The sequence below is a fragment of the Prunus avium genome, chromosome 8, assembly GCF_965620075.1.
Source record: "Prunus avium chromosome 8, drPruAviu1.hap1.1, whole genome shotgun sequence".
Lineage (NCBI taxonomy): Eukaryota > Viridiplantae > Streptophyta > Magnoliopsida > Rosales > Rosaceae > Prunus > Prunus avium.
Window position 1 is genome coordinate 35882192 of NC_142291.1, and position 24415 is coordinate 35906606.

The 24415-nt window shown below is 38.4% G+C and overlaps 1 protein-coding gene, 1 long non-coding RNA gene and 2 pseudogenes across 3 annotated transcripts; 1 reads left to right on the top strand and 3 right to left on the bottom strand.

Moving 5' to 3' along the window:
* Positions 1-2111: 2111 nt before the first annotated feature.
* LOC148292656 (dimethylnonatriene synthase-like) lies at positions 2112-4092 on the bottom strand. Its single transcript, XM_088246331.1, has 2 exons — positions 3053-4092; positions 2112-2958 (listed from the first exon to the last, which is right to left on the bottom strand). The coding sequence occupies exons 1-2, from the start codon at positions 4016-4018 to the stop codon at positions 2332-2334; spliced, it is 1593 nt and encodes a 530-aa protein (XP_088102457.1). The 5' UTR covers positions 4019-4092; the 3' UTR covers positions 2112-2331.
* Positions 4093-14973: 10881 nt separating this feature from the next.
* Positions 14974-16087, bottom strand: LOC110756969 (uncharacterized). Its single transcript, XR_015826026.1, has 3 exons — positions 15865-16087; positions 15660-15767; positions 14974-15385 (listed from the first exon to the last, which is right to left on the bottom strand). It is a non-coding gene; the product is annotated as an uncharacterized LOC110756969 (long non-coding RNA).
* Positions 16088-16240: 153 nt separating this feature from the next.
* Positions 16241-18225, bottom strand: LOC110757046 (dimethylnonatriene synthase-like; annotated as a pseudogene). The gene is made up of 2 exons (XR_015826191.1): positions 17199-18225; positions 16241-17111 (listed from the first exon to the last, which is right to left on the bottom strand). The product of XR_015826191.1 is annotated as a dimethylnonatriene synthase-like (transcript).
* Positions 18226-20026: 1801 nt separating this feature from the next.
* LOC148292657 (uncharacterized) lies at positions 20027-22841 on the top strand (annotated as a pseudogene).
* The last annotated feature ends 1574 nt before the right edge of the window (positions 22842-24415 follow it).

Here is a 24415-nt window from a genome sequence, read left to right on the forward strand (position 1 = left end):
TGTCGTTTGGGGTCTCCTTCATCATTCCCACTCCCTTTCTGCGAGTTCCCTGTAATCTAATAATGACTTCCATTTCCAAGCGCTCCAATCCCAGCCCTGCTTCATCCTTATCGTCCACTTTTTATTTATCGAGAGAAGGGAGGGGGGGTAGGGGTTTGGGTAGAATGAGGTGGTGACTAGGTAAAAGTCTTATTTGTCCCTAAAATTTGATATGAATTTCCCAATTTGCCCTAAATTTTGATAGAAAATTGAACAGAATCGAGGGAAGTACGATATGTGCAATGCGATATCTAAATAAATTAAGGATGATCATGATAATTTTTGGAGTTGAGGGACGAAAAGTAAAGTGAGGTGTTATTTGAGGGAACATTCCTACAACTTTACCTTGTTTCATCAAAATTTTGTTTTAAGTGTTTTTTATTTTATTTTTTAGTAATAAACGAAGTTTTAAGTGTTATTTTTGAAGAGACACTGTATGAATTTTACAAACAAATCAATTTAAACTTCATATAGAACCCTTTTTTTTTTTTTTTCTGAAGTAGAAAGTCAATATAATTGTCACAAACTCACCCGTTGGAATCAGTTTTGCAAGGGAGGGAGTACTATTATTACTTCATCAAAACTGATCAAATGGGGTAAGAAAAACAACCCTCGTTGAACATCATGGGTTGGGCATGAAAAACCCCAGTGTTTCTGCAACCTGGAAGTTATTGACTCACAGGGTGAGACTGAAGAAAAAAAATTACGAGGATGAAAGTGAAAACCTTTTTTTTGGGACAATAACGAAAGAGAAAACTTGTGTAATAAGAACGACCATTAATCTTGTAACGGTCAAATATTAAAATCACAAAACCCCCCGAATAAATACGTAACTAAAACAAATATTTAAAGTAGATGTAACCTCCAAATAAACGTAAAAATACATACGCATGAGTTGAAGATTATAATTCTAACCAAACTCAAAGTTTTACTCAATTACAGGGATTTTCTTTCTCATCTACTAGCAATTGCAGGGCTTTCATAGAGGTGAAGAGGAAGGCCTGGAGATAGCAAAGCCTCCAGCGAATTTGCTTTTGGCAGGGCAAGCCCCAGCCCTTCACGCATGTCCACTGCCTCCTCACCAACCCTGCTCATATCAAAACCCTGAACCAAACGAGCCAGAATTAATTGGACCAACTTGCAGCCCAAAAACCATGTCAGGGCATGACCTCCTGCCTGAGCTGAACGGAATGTACTCAAAATTCCTCGTTTAGGGATTCTTGACGTTGGGATCCTGTTCCTGTCAAAACTTATAATGTTTTTCATCTCTAGTCAAGTTCTTAAATGGAGGGGCATAAGAAGCTCAATTGAAATGAAGAAAGTTCAATCCAAATGTAACAATTCAGCATCAAGCACAGATATTATCAAAAAAATAACAAAAACCCATATAACAAAACTCATATTTAAAATCCTATAAAAACAAGTAAAACAAAAACCCAATTCATGGCAATCAAAACAGAAACATAATATGTAACCAAAGCCAACAAGAGAGGGGAGAGAGAAAGAGAAAATACAGCTGGCCATATGCATCTTTATGAGCTTGAAGTCTTCAAGAGTGATGCCTTTCTCTTTATCAAGTGGGAAGACCACATCCACATCTTGCTGGTCGAAAAGTTGTTTGCTGCGTAGAACAAACAACCCATAATCAGAAACAAGGAAAAGCAAAACACAAAAAAATCAGAAACATGGAAAACAATATTGGGTTTTGAAATACATACTAGTGGGACGACGTCCAGAAATTGGCAGCCAATTTTGTTGCCCATTCAGATTATCTAATGCGCTACCCATCTCTTTCGATCTACTTGAACTAAACAAATCTAGCCAATTAACAAAAAGAGAAAAAGAAAAAAGGCCGTCGCTACATTTTTTTTTTTTTTTTTTTGTGTTCAAAATTTGGAAGGTTACAAGGAGGTGTCATTAAGTTTATGTGTGTAAATTCCATGTTTTTGTTTCTTTTAGAATTATTTCTTTGCAAATTTTGTAAGAATTCTTACAAATTCATGCAAAATTGTGAACTGCCACCCTACATCCTTTCTTTCCTCTCTCACTGTCACTCTCATCTCTTAAATAAATGGAAGTGACAACATAGTAATGCATTCATAAATTACGAGTGTAGGGTACGTACATGAAGCCATTTACAAGATTAACGTTGTCCTATATCTTCAGCTCCTTACTTAAAATTCATAACGTTACATATTGGGCACAAGTGAATTTATTATATAAGCAATATATGATCAAGTGAACTATAACATTTCATGCCCACGTTTGAAGCTGCCAACTTCTTCAAATACATTATTTATAGAGGTGAAGAGGAAGGCGTGGAGATAGCAAAGCTTCCAGCGGATTTGCTTTGGGCAGGGCAAGCCCCAGCCCTTCACGCATGTCCACTGCCTCCTCACCAACCCTACTCATATCAAAACCTTGAACCAAACGAGCCAGAATTAATTGGACCACTTGCAGCCCCAAAACCATGCCAGGGCACGACCTCCTCCCAGAGCTGAACGGAATATACTCAAAATTATTTTGACCTTTGAATTCCACATCAGCATGGGTGTTCATGAACCTCTCGGGTTGGAATTCACTTGGGTTGGCCCACATGCGTGGGTCCCGTTGTAGTTTCCAAATATTGACTAGTACACGAGTGCCCTTGGGCACATGGTAGCCTGCCAGGTGGCAATCCTCCGTGGCTTCACGCAGGCCTGCGAGTGGGCCAGGTGGGTATACGCGTAGGGTTTCTTTAAGAATGGCATGGAGGTATTTGAGGTTTGGGAGGTCTGATTCTTGAACCCATCTGTCTCTTCCTACGTGGATGTCCAGTTCTTGTTGGGCAGCTTTTAGGGTTTTGGGGTTGTTCAGTAGTAGGGAGAGTGCCCATGTTACAGTGACTGATGTACTTTCTGTGCCAGTTAGGATTAGAACCTGCCAAAAGCAATTAAGGAAAACAATTAATATTTGTATAATAATTAATATTGTTGCTGAATAGCTTTATATTGTTACACTGAATTAAACTTACCAGTGCTGTTGATTTGATGACATTATCAAGGCTATGGCCAGAAATTACATCCTCCTCCTCTTGCAAGCTGGAGATCATCACATCCATCAAGTCACTTTCAACCCTATCTATCTTGCCTTGAGGCCTTGATCTCTGGCGATGTTCTTCAAGCCATGTCCCAAGTACACAGTCAAGTTCCTTAAAACACCTTTTCATGGAACCCACATGCCCAAACAAGCTGTCCAGCCACTCAAGCCACGGCATAGCATCTGACCAAACAAAAACGCCAAACAGATACAAAGCCTCCTTCACAGCCTTTTCAAAACGCCAAGCCTCACTGTTTTTCTCATTATATTGCTCAGCTGTAAATCTCTTCCCAGCAATCAGCCTCACGTTTATGTTGAACGTTAAGAACTCAATTAACTCACTCAAATGCACTGGCGTGGGGCCTGCGCCATTCTTTGTGCAAAGTGAAAGCAGATTTTTGATGAACATGTCAACCTCTGAGGTCCTAACGTGGCTCAGCGTTTCGACTCTTTTGGTCGAGAGGAGCTCCAGCGTGGCCAACTTGCGGATGTGGCGCCAGTAGGGGCCGTAGGGGGCTAGGGAAAAAATTGCATTGTCGTAACCCAAGTACTTGCCTCCTGCAATGCTTGGTCGTGTGGCAAAAACTCTGTCGTTTGTTGTGAGACATTCTTTGACTGTCTCCCAGGAGCTGAGGACCAGCACTTGGTGTTGGCCAAGCTTGAGGGAGAAGATTGGTCCATGGTCATCGGCCATGGCTCCCAGGGTTAGGGCAACTGGGTCTTTGCCACGTAGCAGAGGGAGGTGGCCTATGAAGGGCCATGCTCCTGAGGGTTGAGGGACTAATTTCGTCGTCACGGTTGTCTTTGTGCTGGTGATCTTCTTCCTAGTGTAAGCTGTGATTCTCAAGGCAGCGTAGAGTAGAAGCAAAGATAAAATTGTTTCAAGAATTTGGATATCCATGGTGGGGGTGGGAGAGAGAGAGAGTGTGTGTGTGTGTGTATGTGTTACAAATGGGAATATAATTGCGTGTAGGATATAGTTCATTTTGCATGCGTATTTATAGACAGCTTGACAATGCAAGTTTTAGAAACAAGACAAGTCTCTTTCAAAAACAAACAAAAAAACAAAGATTAGGTACATACGTGTACGTATCGCATTAAACAAAGATTAGGTACGTGTACGTGTCACATAATGTTGAAAGCAGGACGATTCGTATCACATGAATTGAGATACACATTGGATGCTCACCCCATGTAAAATATGGGGTTTTCATTCACTGGAGTGTCGGTTGGAGTTTGATACTTTTATAATGATGGTTGTATAAACCTATATCTTCATGAAGACGGAATTAATACCCTTTTTTTTCTTTGTACTCTACTTTTAAATACAAGCGATAGTTTAAATTATAAGGAGGGAATTTCACACACATGATCAAAATGTTATAGGAACTCGAACCTGAGACCTCAAGACCATTTTTCACTAGGCTAAACCTCATTAACTTTGTACTAGACTTATATGACGGTATTGTTTACTATTTTGATGCGTCCAGCTAGCTATCTAACACTAACAAATAGTAAGTCAAAATAATTTAAAGGTTCTTTTGTACTAACAACAGTGCTGTGTCCTACTGTTGCTTCGATTCAGCTGCACCAAAATGGTTTCAACTGCATCCTCAACTTGTGATACTCGCAAGTGCACGAGCCGTTTGGTAGTATAGCATATGTAAGTGCGAGGTCGATCCCACGAGGATTGGTGATTGAATGATCCAATTCATTTCCCCTACATAAAACAGAAATGAAAAAGATTATAAATAAAACAAGAAAAAAAGGAAATAACTCAAGCAGATAAGTTCCCAAGTTCAATTAGATTAACGGATTGATTCTAGCTAAAGTATGATTAAGCCATGGTGTTTGGTCATAACCTTGTGTTCCTAATTCCCTAATTTGATCATTTGTTGTCTAACCTAAAACTAAGCATTAGGAACCCATTAAGCATAGAAGAACAATTTAAACAACCAAGCATGTATCTAATCCCTGTTGTCGAATGTCCATACATACTCTTCTTATTCATAGTTCAATTCGAATTAAAGCATGGTGTCTACTCTTAATTCAAACCAAGATAGCTAACATGCAAGCCTAAATGGTGATCAATCATTCAAACTAGCCTATTAACTTATAAGCATAATGAATAAGAACAAAAACCATAATTGAAACTTGGAAACTAATTAAACTTGAAACTTAAGAAAGAATGTACATTACAATGAAAAGTAAAGTGAAACTAAGAAAAACTTAATCAGAATTTCAGAATTTCATTACAACAATTGAAAACTTAGAAAGAGAAACTAAGAGAATTTGAGGGAGAGAAGGGAAGGGAGCTCTAGAGAAGTGTTTGAGAGCTCCCCTCTTGGGGTGTGATTTGAAGCTTGAAGGCTTCTCTATTTATAGGGCTAAGAGGGAGGAACAACATGATGAAATCCAACACCACCATTCCTCTTTTAATACAACCCATAACTCACACTTCATCTTGTCTATGTTAGTGTGGTTGGAATCAATCTCATCCCATACTTCTTTTGCTGCACCTCAAGCTTTCTTCACATGGGATCAAAGGTGATCAATTGTGGCTGCCTTTGCTGCCAACCCATGTGGTTGCCTTTTGGTTGCCAACCCATGTGGTTGCCTTTTGGTTGCTGAAAAACGAGTTTTCTGAACCAGTCTTGGTGTAGGAAGGCCAGAGGTTTCAAAACGTATCCAATGGTGCTCAAATTTGGATATGTTATACTAGACACCCATTGGAACAACTTCTATGAAGAACGTATTCCCATCGGAGCAGTAGAAGTGTGCGTTTTGGGCCTTGCAAGTTGGCAGCTGAACAGAGACTGGAATTGACTTCATTTCATTTCTTTGCTTTACATGCATGCACATGCTTTCTCTATAATAACTCCAGCATGTACCAACTTGCTCCTTTAGAATTTCATAGCTGGAATGCCTCCCCACTTCACTCATTATGTTGGATCCAAAGTCAGTTGCAGCATGGGCGAGGCACATGGCTTAAAGGAGGAGACAAGGCTCAAAGCTGGCAGCTGCAAATCCTCCTGAGCAGGGTTGGGTGTTGGACAGGCTGAGCACTCCACAAATGTCCAATTGGGCTGAAATTTGGATATGTTGTAGTAGACACCCATTGGAACAAGTTTCATGAAGATCTTCACCTCATTCGAGCCCCATAGCATGCTGATCCAAGGCCAAGAAGTTGACCTACGAAATTGGGCTGGAAAGGGGTTGTAGCCAAAATGTGTTTGTCTTTAAGCTCATATTCCTCATATGCCAATCAGCCCTTAACATGCATGGATTGCATCAAATGTTATCTCTTGCTATCTTAACCTACAAAACACACAAACATAGGTAAGTGACTCAAAATAAAGAGAAACTAAGCAAAATCACTAAGTAAAGAAGGCATGCAAGTGTATGAAATTATGGACTTATCAAAATAGAAAATGAATTAAAAGCACAAGTTTAACTCAATAACATAACCAAATCATAAGCTAGAAGGGTACAAAATGATATACAATTATGAACCGATCAAATACCCTCAAACCTAGATTTTGCTAGTCCTCGAGCAAAACAAAAGGAAAACAAAGATAAAAACAAAACAAGAAGTTAAGTAAACCACTTCCGCAGGTAACTCGATTGCATTGAGCATATGCAACAAGCCTTTAAACCTCTAGGCATCCCTAGTAGGAGGAGTTGTGTCTCCTGAGGGTTTAACAGATACGACACCCACAAACGTTTTCCTAACTCTACAAAACAAAGTGGTTAGAAAACTTATTAGATTTGTTAGTCCTTAAGCAAAATAAAACAAAAACAAAAACCAAAATAAAAATAATTACAAAACCAAAATAAATAAATAAATAAATAAATAAAGAAAAAAGTAAACTCAAAACAATCTTTCCGAACATTTTCTGAAGAGAGATGACTCATGCGCATGACTCAAAAATAAAAGCTCAGTTTTTAGACAATATTTACAAGGTGGCAAAGTTCAAAACACAACATGCTCAAAGTGTAGTAGTGTGATAGCCAAATGCAACAAATTCCCCAATCTTAGTTTTTACACAATTTCAAAAATCATACCAAACACAAATGCAACTTCAAATCTCACCAAAGTTGTCCTCTCACAAATGAATCACTCAGAAGAGGGCTACAATGCAACACTCAATTATAAACATGAGATTAGAGTTAAATCATAAGGGACTTAACTCAAAAATAGGAAGATGAAGAACTTGCATTAATATGATCTCAAGAAGGATGCCAAACACTTAAAAGTAGAAAAATGAATGCAATTCAACCACATGATATTTAAGATCAATTTAGGTCTTTATTATAGGTTGTAATGGGGCCAAGGGTGTAAGGTGAGTGAGAAATGAAAGGTATGGATAATACAAAGTCCAAGGAACTCACAATGTAAGAGCATAAAATAAAATTGTTTACAAGACTTCGAATCATCACGATTAGATTTTTTTCTTTTATATGATCAAAACTCCTTATACCTTCATTTACAATGATTCATACTTCTTTCCAAATGCCAATTTATTTTGAAGGCCCAAAAATGAATTTTTAATCAACCACCACTTAATCACAACTTTTTTTTTTTTCTTCTTTTCTTTCACCAATTGAGTGAAGTTTTTTTTTTTCTTTATGTAATATCCCTTCCCAAACTTAGCATGAAAAACACATCCGAATTAGAGCTCATGAGTTCCTTAGAAAGGTAAATATTTGTTTTTCGGGCTAAGGTGAGGAAATATAATTGGTAAAATGAAAGAAAAGGTTTACATGTAGGCTCAAAATGGTTAACAATGGAAAATCATGCTTAAGCATGCATAAGGTTAGCTTGAAAGGCACAAACGATCCAAAGAAGGCCTTAATATCATTTCTTAAATGTCATGAAATCAAATTGCAAAAGAATGAATGACTTTTAAGTGTTCAACCAAATCAATGAATAATGAGATCAAACAACAACTTTGATGACAAGAAAATAAGAGTATGTGTATAACACTCATGAAATGAAGAACAAGGCTCAAAAGCTCACATTATATGGTTATATAAGTCTAATTTATGCTTGATACAATTCTTTGGGTCATGCAAATCCTTTAATTGGAAAATTATGAAACAAATGGCAAGTGCAAAGAAGGTTTCGAACATATCATGCTAGAACGATGCCAAAATTTTATTTTTTAAAAAATTTTATTTTTTTCATAATTAAATAATAATAATAAAATGAAATCCAATTTTAAGTCATGCAAACATTTATCACAATCTCATCAAATGTGTTCGGAAAGTGAATAAAATCAAAATCAAAATAAAATTAAAATAAAAATAAAAATAAAAGCAAGACTTAAACAAAATAAAAATAAAAACAAGCAAATAAAAAAAAATTAAATTAAGGAAAAACCAAATTTACATGTTAAACTCCAATACCCCCAAACCTAGAAATGAACATTGTCCTCAATGTTTAAAATTTAGGCACAAGCAATGTCAAAAATAACAAATGAAGGTATTAAAGCAAATATATAAAAAAAACACAAAACACACAAGAATTAAAATACAAAATAAAAAAAATAATTACAAAATAAAAATTACAAAACAAACAAATAAAAGAAACGAAACAGTAAAACACTCGAAACAGAAAGCCCTAAACAAACAGTCTTACGCAAACCAAAACCCAAACGATTGAAAGCCCAACCCAAAAGAAGGTTAACCCACTTTGAAACCTAAACAACGGTGAAAACCCGACCCACAAAGAAATCCGAAGCCCACACGTTTTTTATTATTATTATTTTTTATTTTTAAGAAGAAACGTGAATTGGGAGCACAAAGGCGGGATTTCTGAAAAGAGAAAATGTGGTCCCTGATGCCTTGGTTCCTGGGAAGTCACGGGTGAAAGGGGTGAGGGATGTGTCGGCGCGCAGAGGCCGCTTTCACATCCCCCAAGCCAGAATTATTGGCCTCTTGGGTGAAGCGGGACGACTTTTCACTTGGAAGGTTGTGAAAGGTGAAAATGCAATTAAGGGGAGGTTGGGAAATGGGTGCGGCGATATATAGAGATAAGCCGTAAGGGCCGCACATAACCCAGAACCGCAGCGGCTAGGGTTTAGCAGACTAAGTCTATAAAAAGGTAAAAAGAACGGGTGAAAAACACAAACTTAGAAACACACAAAACAGAAAAGAAAGAAGAACAAAGAGTGAGAAATCAAATGGCCTCTTCCTACCCTTTTTCGTTGGATCTCAACCTAGCTCCACCGACTCAGACACGGGGCCAAGCAGCAGCACCAGTATGGATGCCCTACTTTGCCTCCGCACGGGGGCCTGTGACAGTAACTGACTCAATACTCCTGGACAACGATGTTGCCATTGGAGTGGCTAGAAATTTAGTGACTCCTAAAGATATACGTGTTCTGGGGACAAGGGATGACAACCGGGTCGTGAGCGATGCCCTGACACTGAGCGTGCAGAGTACGGCAACAGTCGCAAGTTTGGGTCATCGCCTACTTGCGAAGTCCCATGAGGTAGAGGTGCTAAAGGGTCAGTTGGCGGCGGAGCGAAGTATGGTTGAAGAGTGTCAGAGTGCTATAAAAAGCTTGAAAAGGGAGAGGGCAAGGATAGTGGAGGTGAATCGACACCAGCTAGAAGTATTGCGGGACGAGAATAAAAACCTATCAAAAATGGTAGAGTTGTACTCTCGCGACATGCGAAAGCAGCTAGAGGACCTAGACCGATCGGGTAAACGCAAACAAGCAGATCGCGAGAGTAGTTACGCTCAAGCTAAGATTGCGATCTTTGGGAGCTCAAGTAATGAGCCCCAAAAAGCTGTGTGTGAAGCCCCGGAAGAGGACAGCCAGAGGGCCAAACTCAAAGCTCCAATGGTCGAGACACCGAGCACTGTGAAGAAATGATTTCTACTGCTAATTTTGTTGTTTTTATTTTATTTTATTTTTTTGGTTGTTTTTGTTTTTATTATTCAGAAATAAAAGAGTAAGGTTGCAGAAAGAAAAAGAAAAAAGAAAAAAGAAAGCACAGTTCCCTAACTAAAATAAAATAAAGATGATAGCCGAAAGGGAAAAGCAAAAACACAAAGCTCTAGAAAATGAAAGTAACGGGCAAAAACACAAAACACCAGAAAACACGGAAAAAAGAAAAGCAAAGTGAAAGTTAATGTGCTCCCCCTTGAAGCGATTAGGTCGAGCATGCCCGGGAAATCCGAAATGGTGTTGGCTCTCTCTCATCAGCATATGTCTATTTAAACCACACCTCTGCAAGCGGATGATACCCAGCATTTCTTCCTGCAAACTCAAGGAAAAACATCAAAAAAATTCAGAAGCAAAACAAATGGCATCCTCATGTACTCACCTTGATGATCTAAACCTTGAGCTCTCACTTGCACCACCGAATGCCCAAATAAGAGCTCCTCCAACTCCTGTCTTCCCAAACTCCACATATCATCACGGCACGGCCTCAAACTTTGCTGAGGCAATACCGAACTTTGCTGAGGCAATGCCGAACAGAGCAGTGTTGTTGGGTGGCATGATTGGCAGTATACTCACACCGGCAGATCATCTGCATGTGGCACGTAGGTCTGACAAGATGGCAGTGGATGAGTCCCACTCTTTATCTGTGCTCCATGCGGTCTCGGCTACCAATTTGGGCATGCGATTACTGGCGAGGATGCGGGAGTGCACAGCGCTGAACGAGGAAGTGGCTTCCTTGAAGGCTATGGTGGCAGATTTGCAGAAGCAGCTTTACTGTGCCAATCAGCATGTGGAAGCACTGCAGAGAAAGAATGAGGACCATGTAGAGCTGCTGCAGATTCTACAAGTGCGAGACAATAGAGGCAAGCCATGATGATGATGAAGATGAAGATGAAGATAAAGAAGATGAAGAAGAAGAAGAAGTTTTTTTTTTTTTTTTTTTTTTTTGTTTTTTGTTTTTTTTTGTTTTTTTTTGTTTTTGTTTGTTTTTAATGCAGAGTTTGAAATAAAATAAAAATGTGTTTTAACACTCAGAAATAAACTAACTAACCATACCACGTAAATAAAATACATAAACTAACTTAACAAAACAAAAACAAAAACAAATACTCAACAGAAAAGATAACAAAGAAAATATAAAAAAAAACTTAATTTAAAAACACACGAATATACAAGCAACTCACGGATGACCAGTTAAGGGCCTCAGAAAACACAGCCAGGGGATCCGGGAAGGTTGGAGGGGTCACAATGGTCCCGCTTAAAACCCAAACTTCTTAGACACCGAAGGTGTCGCCTAAAGAACTCCTAGACACTGTATTGACATAAGTGCTCACTGGGGTTACCATAAGTCAGCTCATATGAAAAATCTTTTTAAAATTTTTAAGATAAAAAAAAAACAAAAACAAATTAAGATAAAATGAAACAACAAACCATAAATGAAAATGAACTAAGTACTCTAAACAAACTCAAACAAACGAAATAAATTGTTGTACTAAAAGAAACAAACCAAGAAACCAAAGAAAAACACAAACAACACTTTCTATCACCTATTTATCACCATTTGGACAGATTCGTTTCTCTGTTTTTCAGCTTCGACCTGTGTTCAGTTTTTAGGCCATAACTTTCCAACCGCAAGTCCAAATTTCACGTTCTTTATATGGTTGGATTCAGCACAGAAAAACAAAGAACCCAACGCGGACCAAAAGGCAAAAAAAACAAACAGAAATAAACAGAATTCAAAGAAGAGAAAGGATTGAAATGCTCCCCCTTGAAGCGATTAGGTCGAGCATGGATGCACTTGGAGGTCGACTTCTCCCATTGCTCCACACTTCCCATTCTTACGATTGAGGTTGCCATCTCTCTCCATTTTTATTAAGCTGTCATAAATTGCTAAAACCAACACACAAACTTGAAATGGAATTAAAAGGATTAGGAATGAACAATAGAGAACTAAGTAGACTTTAAACATTATAAATAAATAAAAAGTAGGAAAATCAAATAGAATCAAACAATGTTACCGATCCCCGGCAACGGCGCCAAACACTTGTTGCTTCGATTCAGCTGCACCAAAATGGTTTCAACTGCATCCTCAACTTGTGATACTCGCAAGTGCACGAGCCGTTTGGTAGTATAGCATATGTAAGTGTGAGGTCGATCCCACGAGGATTGGTGATTGAATGATCCAATTCATTTCCCCTACATAAAACAGAAATGAAAAAGATTATAAATAAAACAAGAAAAAAAGGAAATAACTCAAGCAGATAAGTTCCCAAGTTCAATTAGATTAACGGATTGATTCTAGCTAAAGTATGATTAAGCCATGGTGTTTGGTCATAACCTTGTGTTCCTAATTCCCTAATTTGATCATTTGTTGTCTAACCTAAAACTAAGCATTAGGAACCCATTAAGCATAGAAGAACAATTTAAACAACCAAGCATGTATCTAATCCCTGTTGTCGAATGTCCATACATACTCTTCTTATTCATAGTTCAATTCGAATTAAAGCATGGTGTCTACTCTTAATTCAAACCAAGATAGCTAACATGCAAGCCTAAATGGTGATCAATCATTCAAACTAGCCTATTAACTTATAAGCATAATGAATAAGAACAAAAACCATAATTGAAACTTGGAAACTAATTAAACTTGAAACTTAAGAAAGAATGTACATTACAATGAAAAGTAAAGTGAAACTAAGAAAAACTTAATCAGAATTTCAGAATTTCATTACAACAATTGAAAACTTAGAAAGAGAAACTAAGAGAATTTGAGGGAGAGAAGGGAAGGGAGCTCTAGAGAAGTGTTTGAGAGCTCCCCCCTTGGGGTGTGATTTGAAGCTTGAAGGCTTCTCTATTTATAGGGCTAAGAGGGAGGAACAACATGATGAAATCCAACACCACCATTCCTCTTTTAATACAACCCATAACTCACACTTCATCTTGTCTATGTTAGTGTGGTTGGAATCAATCTCATCCCATACTTCTTTTGCTGCACCTCAAGCTTTCTTCACATGGGATCAAAGGTGATCAATTGTGGCTGCCTTTGCTGCCAACCCATGTGGTTGCCTTTTGGTTGCCAACCCATGTGGTTGCCTTTTGGTTGCTGAAAAACGAGTTTTCTGAACCAGTCTTGGTGTAGGAAGGCCAGAGGTTTCAAAACGTATCCAATGGTGCTCAAATTTGGATATGTTATACTAGACACCCATTGGAACAACTTCTATGAAGAACGTATTCCCATCGGAGCAGTAGAAGTGTGCGTTTTGGGCCTTGCAAGTTGGCAGCTGAACAGAGACTGGAATTGACTTCATTTCATTTCTTTGCTTTACATGCATGCACATGCTTTCTCTATAATAACTCCAGCATGTACCAACTTGCTCCTTTAGAATTTCATAGCTGGAATGCCTCCCCACTTCACTCATTATGTTGGATCCAAAGTCAGTTGCAGCATGGGCGAGGCACATGGCTTAAAGGAGGAGACAAGGCTCAAAGCTGGCAGCTGCAAATCCTCCTGAGCAGGGTTGGGTGTTGGACAGGCTGAGCACTCCACAAATGTCCAATTGGGCTGAAATTTGGATATGTTGTAGTAGACACCCATTGGAACAAGTTTCATGAAGATCTTCACCTCATTCGAGCCCCATAGCATGCTGATCCAAGGCCAAGAAGTTGACCTACGAAATTGGGCTGGAAAGGGGTTGTAGCCAAAATGTGTTTGTCTTTAAGCTCATATTCCTCATATGCCAATCAGCCCTTAACATGCATGGATTGCATCAAATGTTATCTCTTGCTATCTTAACCTACAAAACACACAAACATAGGTAAGTGACTCAAAATAAAGAGAAACTAAGCAAAATCACTAAGTAAAGAAGGCATGCAAGTGTATGAAATTATGGACTTATCAAAATAGAAAATGAATTAAAAGCACAAGTTTAACTCAATAACATAACCAAATCATAAGCTAGAAGGGTACAAAATGATATACAATTATGAACCGATCACCTACTCAGGAAAAGCCATGACACCACTCATGGCCCCGTACGGAGAACATGGCACTGAGAAATTTGTGGTCCGTTAGAGCATTGCTGCTGGGAAAGAAAGAAAAAAAAACTCGTTTTTGGCGATTTTCAAACCTCATATATCATTCAACAACCATTACGTACCAAATTAACATTTGGACTAAATTCCTACAGTAAATATCTGAGTGGCTATGAATTAATGGTCGTACGCCTTAGAATTCAAAGGTTCAACGTGTGGGGTGGAAGAAAAAACACACATCAAACACAGAAAATTGAACAGAATCGAGGGAAGTACGATATGTGCAATGCGATATCTAAATAAAGGATGATCATGATAATTTTTGGAGTTGAGGGACGAAAAGTAAAGTGGGGTGTTATTTGAGGGAACATTCCTACAACTTTACTTTGTTTCATCAAAATTTTGTTTTAAGTGTTTTTTATTTTATTTTTTAGTAATAAACGAAGTTTTAAGTGTTATTTGTGAAGAGACACTGTATGAATTTTACAAACAAATCAATTTAAACTTCATATAGAACCCAATTTTATTTTTTTCTGAAGTAGAAAGTCAATATAATTGTCACAAACTCACCCGTTGGAATCAGTTTTGCAAGGGAGGGAGTACTATTATTACTTCATCAAAACTGATCAAATGGGGTAAGAAAAACAACCCTCGTTGAACATCATGTGTTGGGCATGAAAAACACCCCAGTGTTTCTGCAACCTGGTAGTTATTGACTCACAGGGTGAGACTGAAGAAAAAAAATTACGAGGATGAAAGTGAAAACCTTTTTTTGGGACAATAACGAAAGTGAAAACTTGTGTAATAAGAACGACCATTAATCTTGTAACGGTCAAATATTAAAATCACAAAACCCCCCGAATAAATACGTAACTAAAACAAATATTTAAAGTAGATGTAACCTCCAAATAAACGTAAAAATACATACGCATGAGTTGAAGATTATAATTCTAACCAAACTCAAAGTTTTACTCAATTACAGGGATCTTCTTTCTCATCTACTAGCAATTGCAGGGCTTTCATAGAGGTGAAGAGGAAGGCCTGGAGATAGCAAAGCCTCCAGCGAATTTGCTTTTGGCAGGGCAAGCCCCAGCCCTTCACGCATGTCCACTGCCTCCTCACCAACCCTGCTCATATCAAAACCCTGAACCAAACGAGCCAGAATTAATTGGACCAACTTGCAGCCCAAAAACCATGTCAGGGCATGACCTCCTGCCTGAGCTGAACGGAATGTACTCAAAATTCCTCGTTTAGGGATTCTTGACATTGGGATCCTGTTCCTGTCAAAACTTATAATGTTTTTCATCTCTAGTCAAGTTCTTAAATGGAGGGGCATAAGAAGCTCAATTGAAATGAAGAAAGTTCAATCCAAATGTAACAATTCAGCATCAAGCACAGATATTATCAAAAAAATAACAAAAACCCATATAACAAAACTCATATTTAAAATCCTATAAAAACAAGTAAAACAAAAACCCAATTCATGGCAATCAAAACAGAAACATAATATGAAACCAAAGCCAACAAGAGAGGGGAGAGAGAAAGAGAAAATACAGCTGGCCATATGCATCTTTATGAGCTTGAAGTCTTCAAGAGTGATGCCTTTCTCTTTATCAAGTGGGAAAGACCACATCCACATCTTCCTGGTCGAAAAGTTGTTTGCTGCGTAGAACAAACAACCCATAATCAGAAACAAGGAAAAGCAAAACACAAAAAAATCAGAAACATGGAAAACAATATTGGGTTTTGAAATACATACTAGTGGGACGAAGTCCAGAAATTGGCAGCTGATTTTGTTGCCCATTCAGATATCTAATGGGCAATAACGCTACGAGCACCAACTTGTTTACCAACTTTTGGATACCAACACATGTGGCACATGACATGGCAACTCATGTCATCTGCCATCTCATCTATTTTAATTACATAATTTGTTATATAAATAAAAGAATTTCACACCGAAAAAAAAAACAGAAAAAAAAATAAATAAACCCAACCGTTTAATATTTATGGTCCCTTCCGTCTTCCTCCTTCGCCCCCCCTCTTGAAAACCCCTAGAAATTCAACAGTCCTTCAATTTCTTTTCTCTCTCACTCTCACTCTCATCTCATCTCATCTCTTAAATAAATGGAAGTGACAAAATATTAATGCATTCATAAATTACGAGAGTATAGGGTACATACGTATACGTACATGAAGCCATTTACAAGAGTAACATTGTCCTATATCTTCACCTCCTTACTTAAAATTCATAACGTTACATATTGGGCACAAGTGAATTTATTATATAACCAATATATGATCAAGTGAACTATAACGTTTCATGCCCGCGTTTGAAGGTGCCAACTTCTTCAAATACATTATTTATAGAGGTGAAGAGGAAGGCGTGGAGATAGCAAAGCCTCCAGCGGATTTGCTTTGGGCAGGGCAAGCCCCAGCCCTTCACGCATGTCCACAGCCTCCTCACCAACCCTGCTCATATCAAAACCCTGAACCAAACGAGCCAGAATTAATTGGACCACTTGCAGCCCGAAAACCATGCCAGGGCACGACCTCCTCCCAAAGCTGAACGGAATATACTCAAATTTATTTTGACCTTTGAATTCCACATCAGCATGGGTGTTCATGAACCTCTCGGGTTGGAATTCACTTGGGTTGGCCCACATGCGCGGGTCCCGCTGTAGTTTCCAAATGTTGACTAGTACACGGGTGCCCTTGGGCACGTGGTAGCCTGCCAGGTGGCAATCCTCCGTGGCTTCACGCAGGCCTGTGAGTGGGCCAGGTGGGTATACGCGTAGGGTTTCTTTGAGAATGGCTTGGAGGTATTTGAGGTTTGGGAGGTCTGATTCTTGAACCCATCTGTCTCTTCCCACGTGGATGTCCAGTTCTTGTTGGGCAGCTTTTAGGGTTTTTGGGTTGTTCTTTTTTTTTTGGGTTGTTCAGTAGTAGGGAGAGTGCCCATGTTACAGTGACGGATGTACTTTCTGTGCCAGTTAGGATTAGAACCTGCCAAAAGCAATTAAGGAAAACAATTAATATTTGTATAATAATTAATACAAATAGCTTTATATTGTTACACTAAATTAAACTTACCAGTGCTGTTGATTTGATGACATTATCAAGGCTATGGCCAGAAATTACATCCTCCTCCTCTTGCAAGCTAGACATCATCACATCCATCAAGTCACTTTCAGCCCTATCGATCTTGCCTTGAGGCCTTGATCTTTGGCGATGTTCTTCAAGCCATTTCCCAAGCACACAGTCAAGTTCCTTAAAACACCTTTTCATGGAACCCACATGCCCAAACAAGCTGTCTAGCCACTCAAGCCACGGCATAGCATCTGACCAAACAAAAACACCAAACAGATACAAAGCCTCCTTCACAGCCTTTTCAAAACCCCAAGCCTCACTGTTTTTCTCATTATATTCCTCAGTTGTAAATCTCTTCCCAGCAATCAGCCTCACATTTATGTTGAACGTTAAGAACTCAATTAACTCACTCAAATGCACTGGCGTGGGGCCTGCGCCATTCTTCATGCAAAGTGAAAGCAAAGTTTTTATGAACAAGTCAACCTCCGAGGTCCTAACGTGGCTCAGCGTTTCGACTCTTTTGGTCGAGAGGAGCTCCAGCGTGGCCAACTTGCGGATGTGGCGCCAATAGGGGCCGTATGGGGCTAGGAAAAAAATTGCATTGTCGTAGCCCAAGTACTTGCCTCCTGCAATGCTTGGTCGTGTGGCAAAAACTCTGTCGTTTGTTGTGAGACATTCTTTGACTGTCTCCCAGGCGCTGAGGACCAGCACTTGGTGTTGGCCAAGCTTGAGGGAGAAGATCGGTCCATGGTCATCGGCCATGGCTCCCAGGGTTATGGCAACTGGGTCTTTGCCACGTAGCAGAGGAAGGTGGCCTATGAAGGGCCATGCTCCAGAGGGTTGGGGGACTAATTTGGTCGTCACGGTCGTCTTTGTGCTGGTGATCTTCTTCTTAGTGTGAGCTGTGATTCTCAAGGCAACGTAGAGAAGAAGCAAAGATAAAATTGTTTCAAGAATTTGGATTGGGGAAATTGCAAAATCCATGGTGGTGGAGAGAGAGAGAGAGAGAGGGAGAGTGTGTGTTACAAATGGGAATATAATTGCGTGTAGGATATAGTTCATTTTGCATGTGTATTTATAGACAAATTGAAAATGAGTGCAAATTGAACCTCACACGCGCACAAACATTAGGTACGTGTACATATCACATGCAATTGAGATACACATTGGATGCTCACCACATGTCAAATATATATGATAATTAGATATTTAATTTTTTTCTCTTTCCAACATCTATGGTTTTCATTCACTGGAGTGGCGGTTGGAGTTTGATACTTTAAAAATAATAATATATATGCGCGATACTTTGGCTCTATATATTCGTATATACATTACTACTAAATTATGAACATACAAGTAGGTGTTTGTAGGGTTATTAAAACTCAGTTAATTAACGGGTCTTGACTTGTAGACTAGTGGTCTCAGTCAGGGGCAGATCCAATTAAAGCCAACTATGGGCAGCTGCCCACACTTAGGCCCAGTTTGGGGTTGTTGTCACTTTAAAAAAAAGTTGCTTCTGCTGTGCTTTGAAAATAATTAGTTGTAAAGTAAAGCAGCTCCATGTTCGGTAAATAATATTTTTAAAGTGCTGTTAATACAAAAAGCAGTATCAAAACCGTTTGGTAAATTTTAATATAAAATTGTTGTAACTATTAATAATGACTAAACTAAACATGATGTTAAAACTGTTATGTACTAATCATGTGGTGGTAGTGGTAGTGATGGAGTGGATGTTGTGGTGGTGATGAAGGTGGAGTTGGTGGTTATAGTAGTGGTGGTGGTGGGGATGGCGGCGGTGGAGGTGGTGGTGGTGGTAGTAGTGTCAGCATGGTGGTGGTGGTGGTGTTGGTTTTGGAGGTGGTGGTGGATGTGGAGGTTTTGGAGGAGGAGGTGGTTGTGGTGGTGCTTGTGGTGGTGGTGGCAGAGGAGGAGGAGGAGGAGGAGGATGTGGTGGTGGTGGTGGTGGTGGCGGTGGTGGCGGTGGTGGCGGTGGCGGTGGTTGTGGAGGTAGTGAATGTGGTGGTGCAAGTGGTGGAGTTGGATGTAGAAGTGGAGGTGGTGCCATTTTTTTTAAAATGAATGATGGTATTTTGGGAATTAAAAAAATTCATTAAAGATTCATCTCTGCTTCTTTTGAAAGCAGCTTAGAAAAGCAACCCAGAGTCTGCTTTTAAAAGCTGCTGTCAAAAGACCACTGCTTTTAAAATAATTGGGATATTTTATTTTTACCAAACACCTTAAACTGCTTAACTTTAAAGTAAAGCAGGTTTTTGGCCAAAAAAAGCAATCCCAAACGGGGCCTTACCCAAAAACTTCAGCCATATAATCCCATTTAAATTCATTATTTTTAATTATTTTTAGGTCCTTCTCAAGTAAAGCCCCCACATAGCCCATTCAATACATACACTTTAAGCCCAAAGCTTATATTAAAAAAAAAACCCTAAACCCTATGTTAAAAAAAAAGAATAGAGATCCCACAAAGTTCACTCATTCTATAATTTTGTGGAGAACTTAGCCGCCAAACTCATTATTTGACAAAAGTCTGCAGCCCAACAAATCAAACTCGCTACTTCAATTGATTTTACAGGGTAGTACTTAGTTGTTTTTTACAAACTAATTTCATTATATTCTTATTTATATGCATTCAGTTTGTACAGATGATTGATATTATTATTATTATTATTATTATTATTATATATCTTGATAAAAAAATTATATAAACTATTTATGACAGTTATGGAAAAATATTTAAAAGAAAATCCGAGTTGGAGTTGTCAGGACCTATTGGGAGAAGTGATGATAGTTCAAAGCAAAGTTGCATAGAAATCAATATGTCAGATCTTCATTCTGATCCTGGTTTACGAACTCGGATTTTAGATTATGTGTGTACCATATCTGACCCTCTGCTCACACTCTGACACGTGGAATGGTAAGCTCTCCCAAGCGCCTAGCCAATCGGCATTAGCTACCAATGACTTCGAGCCAGGCCTATAATCGGTACGGGTTGGCGATTTTGCGGAACAAACCTCGAAGGCTCCGCCCTAAATATCCAAAGACTCGTGTTAACCTCGGAGGACCCTCCCACGAGTCCCACATCGAAATTAAGTACATAAAGCATACTAAATGCCCTCTATAAATAGGCCCCTTTACTACAACACAAGGGGTAAGACTTTTCATTTTGACTTTTATACTAAATACATTGTCAGTAGCAAAAGCTCTTAGAAAGAAACTTACTTCGGCATCGGAGGGTCTTAGGCTAGTCCCACACCGGTGCCATAGACCTCACGAGCCTCGACTTCTTTTGATTCAGGATCGGCATCCCAGGACGAGAAGAACCTGCGTTGAATGCTCAATCGATCCTTGATCGTCCACATCACCTGTAAGTTGCACCTATCTCTATCTGTTTAGTTTTAGTGCCAACAGATTACAATCCAAACATTCGAGATGAAATTAGAAGAGCTTACTTACAAAAAGGCCCTTGTCAGCCTAGAAATCATGATTTCCCTCAAAAGAAATTTGGAAAAGAGTCAAGACGATTCAACCTGGCATGGTTTGATGAATTCCCTTATTGGTTGGAATATAGCATCAAAGAAGATGCTGCATTTTGCTTATGTTGTTATCTTTTTAAAACAAATTTGGGAGAGAAAGCTGGAGGTGACTCATTTGTTGGTACAGGTTTTTCAAATTGGAAGAAAAAGGAAAGATTTCAAGTTCATGTTGGAGGTCCCAACAGTTCCCATAACCAAGCTCTGAAAAAATGTCAAGCCTTAATGAATGAAAAACAACATATTGAAAATGTTTTCCATAAGCACTCACATCAATCTCGAATTGACTATAGAATCAGATTGAATGCATGTGTTGATTGTATTAGATTTCTTCTACGACAAGGTCTTGCCTTTTGTGGCCACGATGAGTCTGAGGATTCAAGCAATCAAGGTAATTTTCTTGAGCTTTTGCAATTTCTTGTTGATCACAATGAGGAAGTTAGAGCTGTTGCTTTAAAAAATTCTCCTGAAAACCTCAAAGTAACTTCACCTAAGATTCAAAAAGACATTGTAAATGCTGCAGCTGTTGAAACAACTGATGCTATTATTAGAGATATGGATGATGCATTCTTTTCTATTTTAGTTGATGAATCTCGTGATGTATCAGTAAAAGAGAAGATGGTTGTTATGTTTTGTTATGTAGACAAGAAAGGATGTGTGATTGAACGGTTCATAGGTATTGAACATGTTACAAGAACCACAGCTGAGTCACTTAAAGCAAGTATTGATGCATTATTTTCTAGACATAAATTGAGTATGTGCAGATTACAAGGTCAAGGTTATGATGGGGCTAGTAATATGAGTGGAGAGTTCAATGGTCTGAAGACACTTATTATGAGGGAGAATGAGTCTGCTTACTATGTTCACTGTTTTGCACATCAACTTCAGTTGGCTATTGTGGGTTTGGCAAAAAAACATAGCCTCATAGGTGCTTTCTTCACCTTCGTTTCTAATGTGGTAAATATTGTTGGAGCATCATCGAAGCATCGTGACATTCTTTGAGATAAGCAAGCTCTCAAAGTAGTTGAAGCACTGATTAATGGGGAGCTTTCTAGTGGGAAAGGTTTAAATCAAGCAATAGAGATTAAGCGTTCATGTGATATACATTGGGGCTCATATTATGGTACATTAATAAACTTTATTACCATGTTCTCATCTACAATTGATGTGCTTGATGAAATTGCAAATGATAGATTGACTGTTGATAAAAAAAAAAAACATGAGGCATTTATACTGTTAGGATTAGTGCAATCATTTGATTTTGTATTCAGTTTGCATTTGATGAGGAATATACTTGGAATCACAAATGCATTGTCACAAGCCTTACAGAGGGATGATCAAGATATTGTGAATGCCATGGATTTAGTTGAATTATGTAAGCAACAATTCCAGAAGATGAGGGAGAATGGATGGGATTCTTTATTGGAGGAAGTTTCTGTTTTTTGCAGGGATCAAAGTATTGATGTTCCTAACAAGGGTGATATGTTTCTAGCTCGAGGGAGGTCACGACACAACGGTCCAAAAATCACAAATATGCATTATTATCGTGTTGATTTTTTCTATGAAGTGATAGCTTTGCAACTCCAAGAGCTGAATAGTCGTTTCAATGAGGCCAACACTGAGTTGTTACTTTGCTTGGCATGCTTGAGTCCAAATGATTCATTTTCTTCTTTTGATAAGCAAAAGCTCATTCGGCTTGCTCAACTTTACCCGAATGATTTTTCGTCACAAGAACTTGAGGTACTTAAAGATCAACTTCAAACTAATATTGATGATATGCATTCCAACACCAACTTTTTAGAATTACAAGGTATTGTTGCTCTTGCAAAAAAAACTAGTTGAGACAAAAAAGGATAAGGCATATCCACTAGTTTATCTTCTCATAAAATTGGCGTTAACACTTCCAGTTGCAACAGCTTCAGCAGAAAGGGCATTCTCTGCTATGAACATCGTGAAGAGCAGAATGCGTAATCGAATGGGAGACCAATGGATGAATGATTGCTTCGTAGTATATCTTGAAAAAGACATATTTAATAGTATTGATAATGAGCTTATTATGCAACGTTTTCAGAATATGAAAAGTCGTCGAGGACAATTGTAAATTTACTTATTAGACAATGCTATTAATATTTAAAGTTTGAAATATTTTTTGTTTGATTATATATTGGTTGAATTTCTTTAAGCCCCCAGATGAACGAAAGTCTGGGTCTGCCACTGGTCTCAGTCTCACATGTTCGAACCCCAATGAATTATGTAAAAAGCCTACATTTGTGTAATAAACTCTCCTCCCCATATCCTTTGTATTTTAAAAAAAAAACTAAATTACGTAAAAATAAATATATTATTTTTAGGTATATTAATGTGTCTACGTATATGCTCAAAGTCAAAATTGGGGCCTAATTTTCTCTTTCTTTTTTGCCATGATTATATAGGAAACTAATTCCTAATTCCCATTTGTTCATGAAGATGGAATTAATTAATACCCTTTTTTTCACGGAATAAATTTGAGGGGAAATCATTTCCCAAGTCATTTCCCAAGGGATGGGAAATGGAAGATTCATTTCCCACGTTTGGTAATGCTGGGAAAGTAATCGAGAGATATCACTTTATTTCTTTTCTCATGTTTGTTTTGAGCGTGAATGGAAAACAAAGTTTGTATAAATTTTCAATTATACCCATATTAAATCAAATAAAAAAAAAAGGAATGCATTTAATGATATATTGTAATTCTAAATTGTTAATGGGGACAAAATGGTCATGAAAAATGTTTATTTACTATTGGCTCATTTTCCTAAACTTTCCCATGAGGAGGGAAAACAAAACCCAAGTTGGGAGGATGACTTCATTTTCCCCCTACTTTCCCATGGGCCAGGCAACGATTTCCCATGCCTAAACTTACCAAACATGGGAAAACAATTGATTTCCCATCTCCAAATCTCCTTTCCCATAAACTAAATGGGGCCTTAAGTACAAGCGATAGACTAAATTATAGGGATGAAGATTTCACACACACACAACCAAGATGTCATGGGGTTAGAACCTGAGACATCTTATCTGCAAATTAAGGCCATTTTTCATTGGGCTATGCCATGTTGGCTTTGTAAATTGTACCCTAGCTACTTATACGACGGTAATGTTTACCATTATGATGGATCCAGCTAGCTAGCTAACACTAACAAATAGTGAATCAAAATAATTTAAAGGTTCTTTTGTACTGACAACAGTGTGTTTCCTCCTCAGGAAAAGTCTTGAATGGTGCTGTAAATGATTGGACCCAGTACAGAGCATGGCACTGAGATATTTGTGGCCCGGGCGGGCCCTATATATAGAGGTCGTCCTCCTAATAGTGGTTTCCAACTTTCCATGCCCTATTGGCGATTTTCACACCTCATAACCCTAACAAAGCCTTCCATTTCATTGAGAGGTGGTGGCACAGGTCATATATCATTCAACAACCATTACGTACCCAATTAACATTTGACTTCTAAATTCCTATGGTACAGTACATTATACATATCTGATTAATGGTCGTATCATTTTAGAATTTTAAGGTTAAACGTGTGGTGTGGAAGAAAAAACACATCAAACACAGAAAAAACGTTGCTCGATCGATCATGATTTTGTCCTAGGGTGACAGATTTTCTACGAAGTTGCCGTTGATGTAAAGCCTGGTTG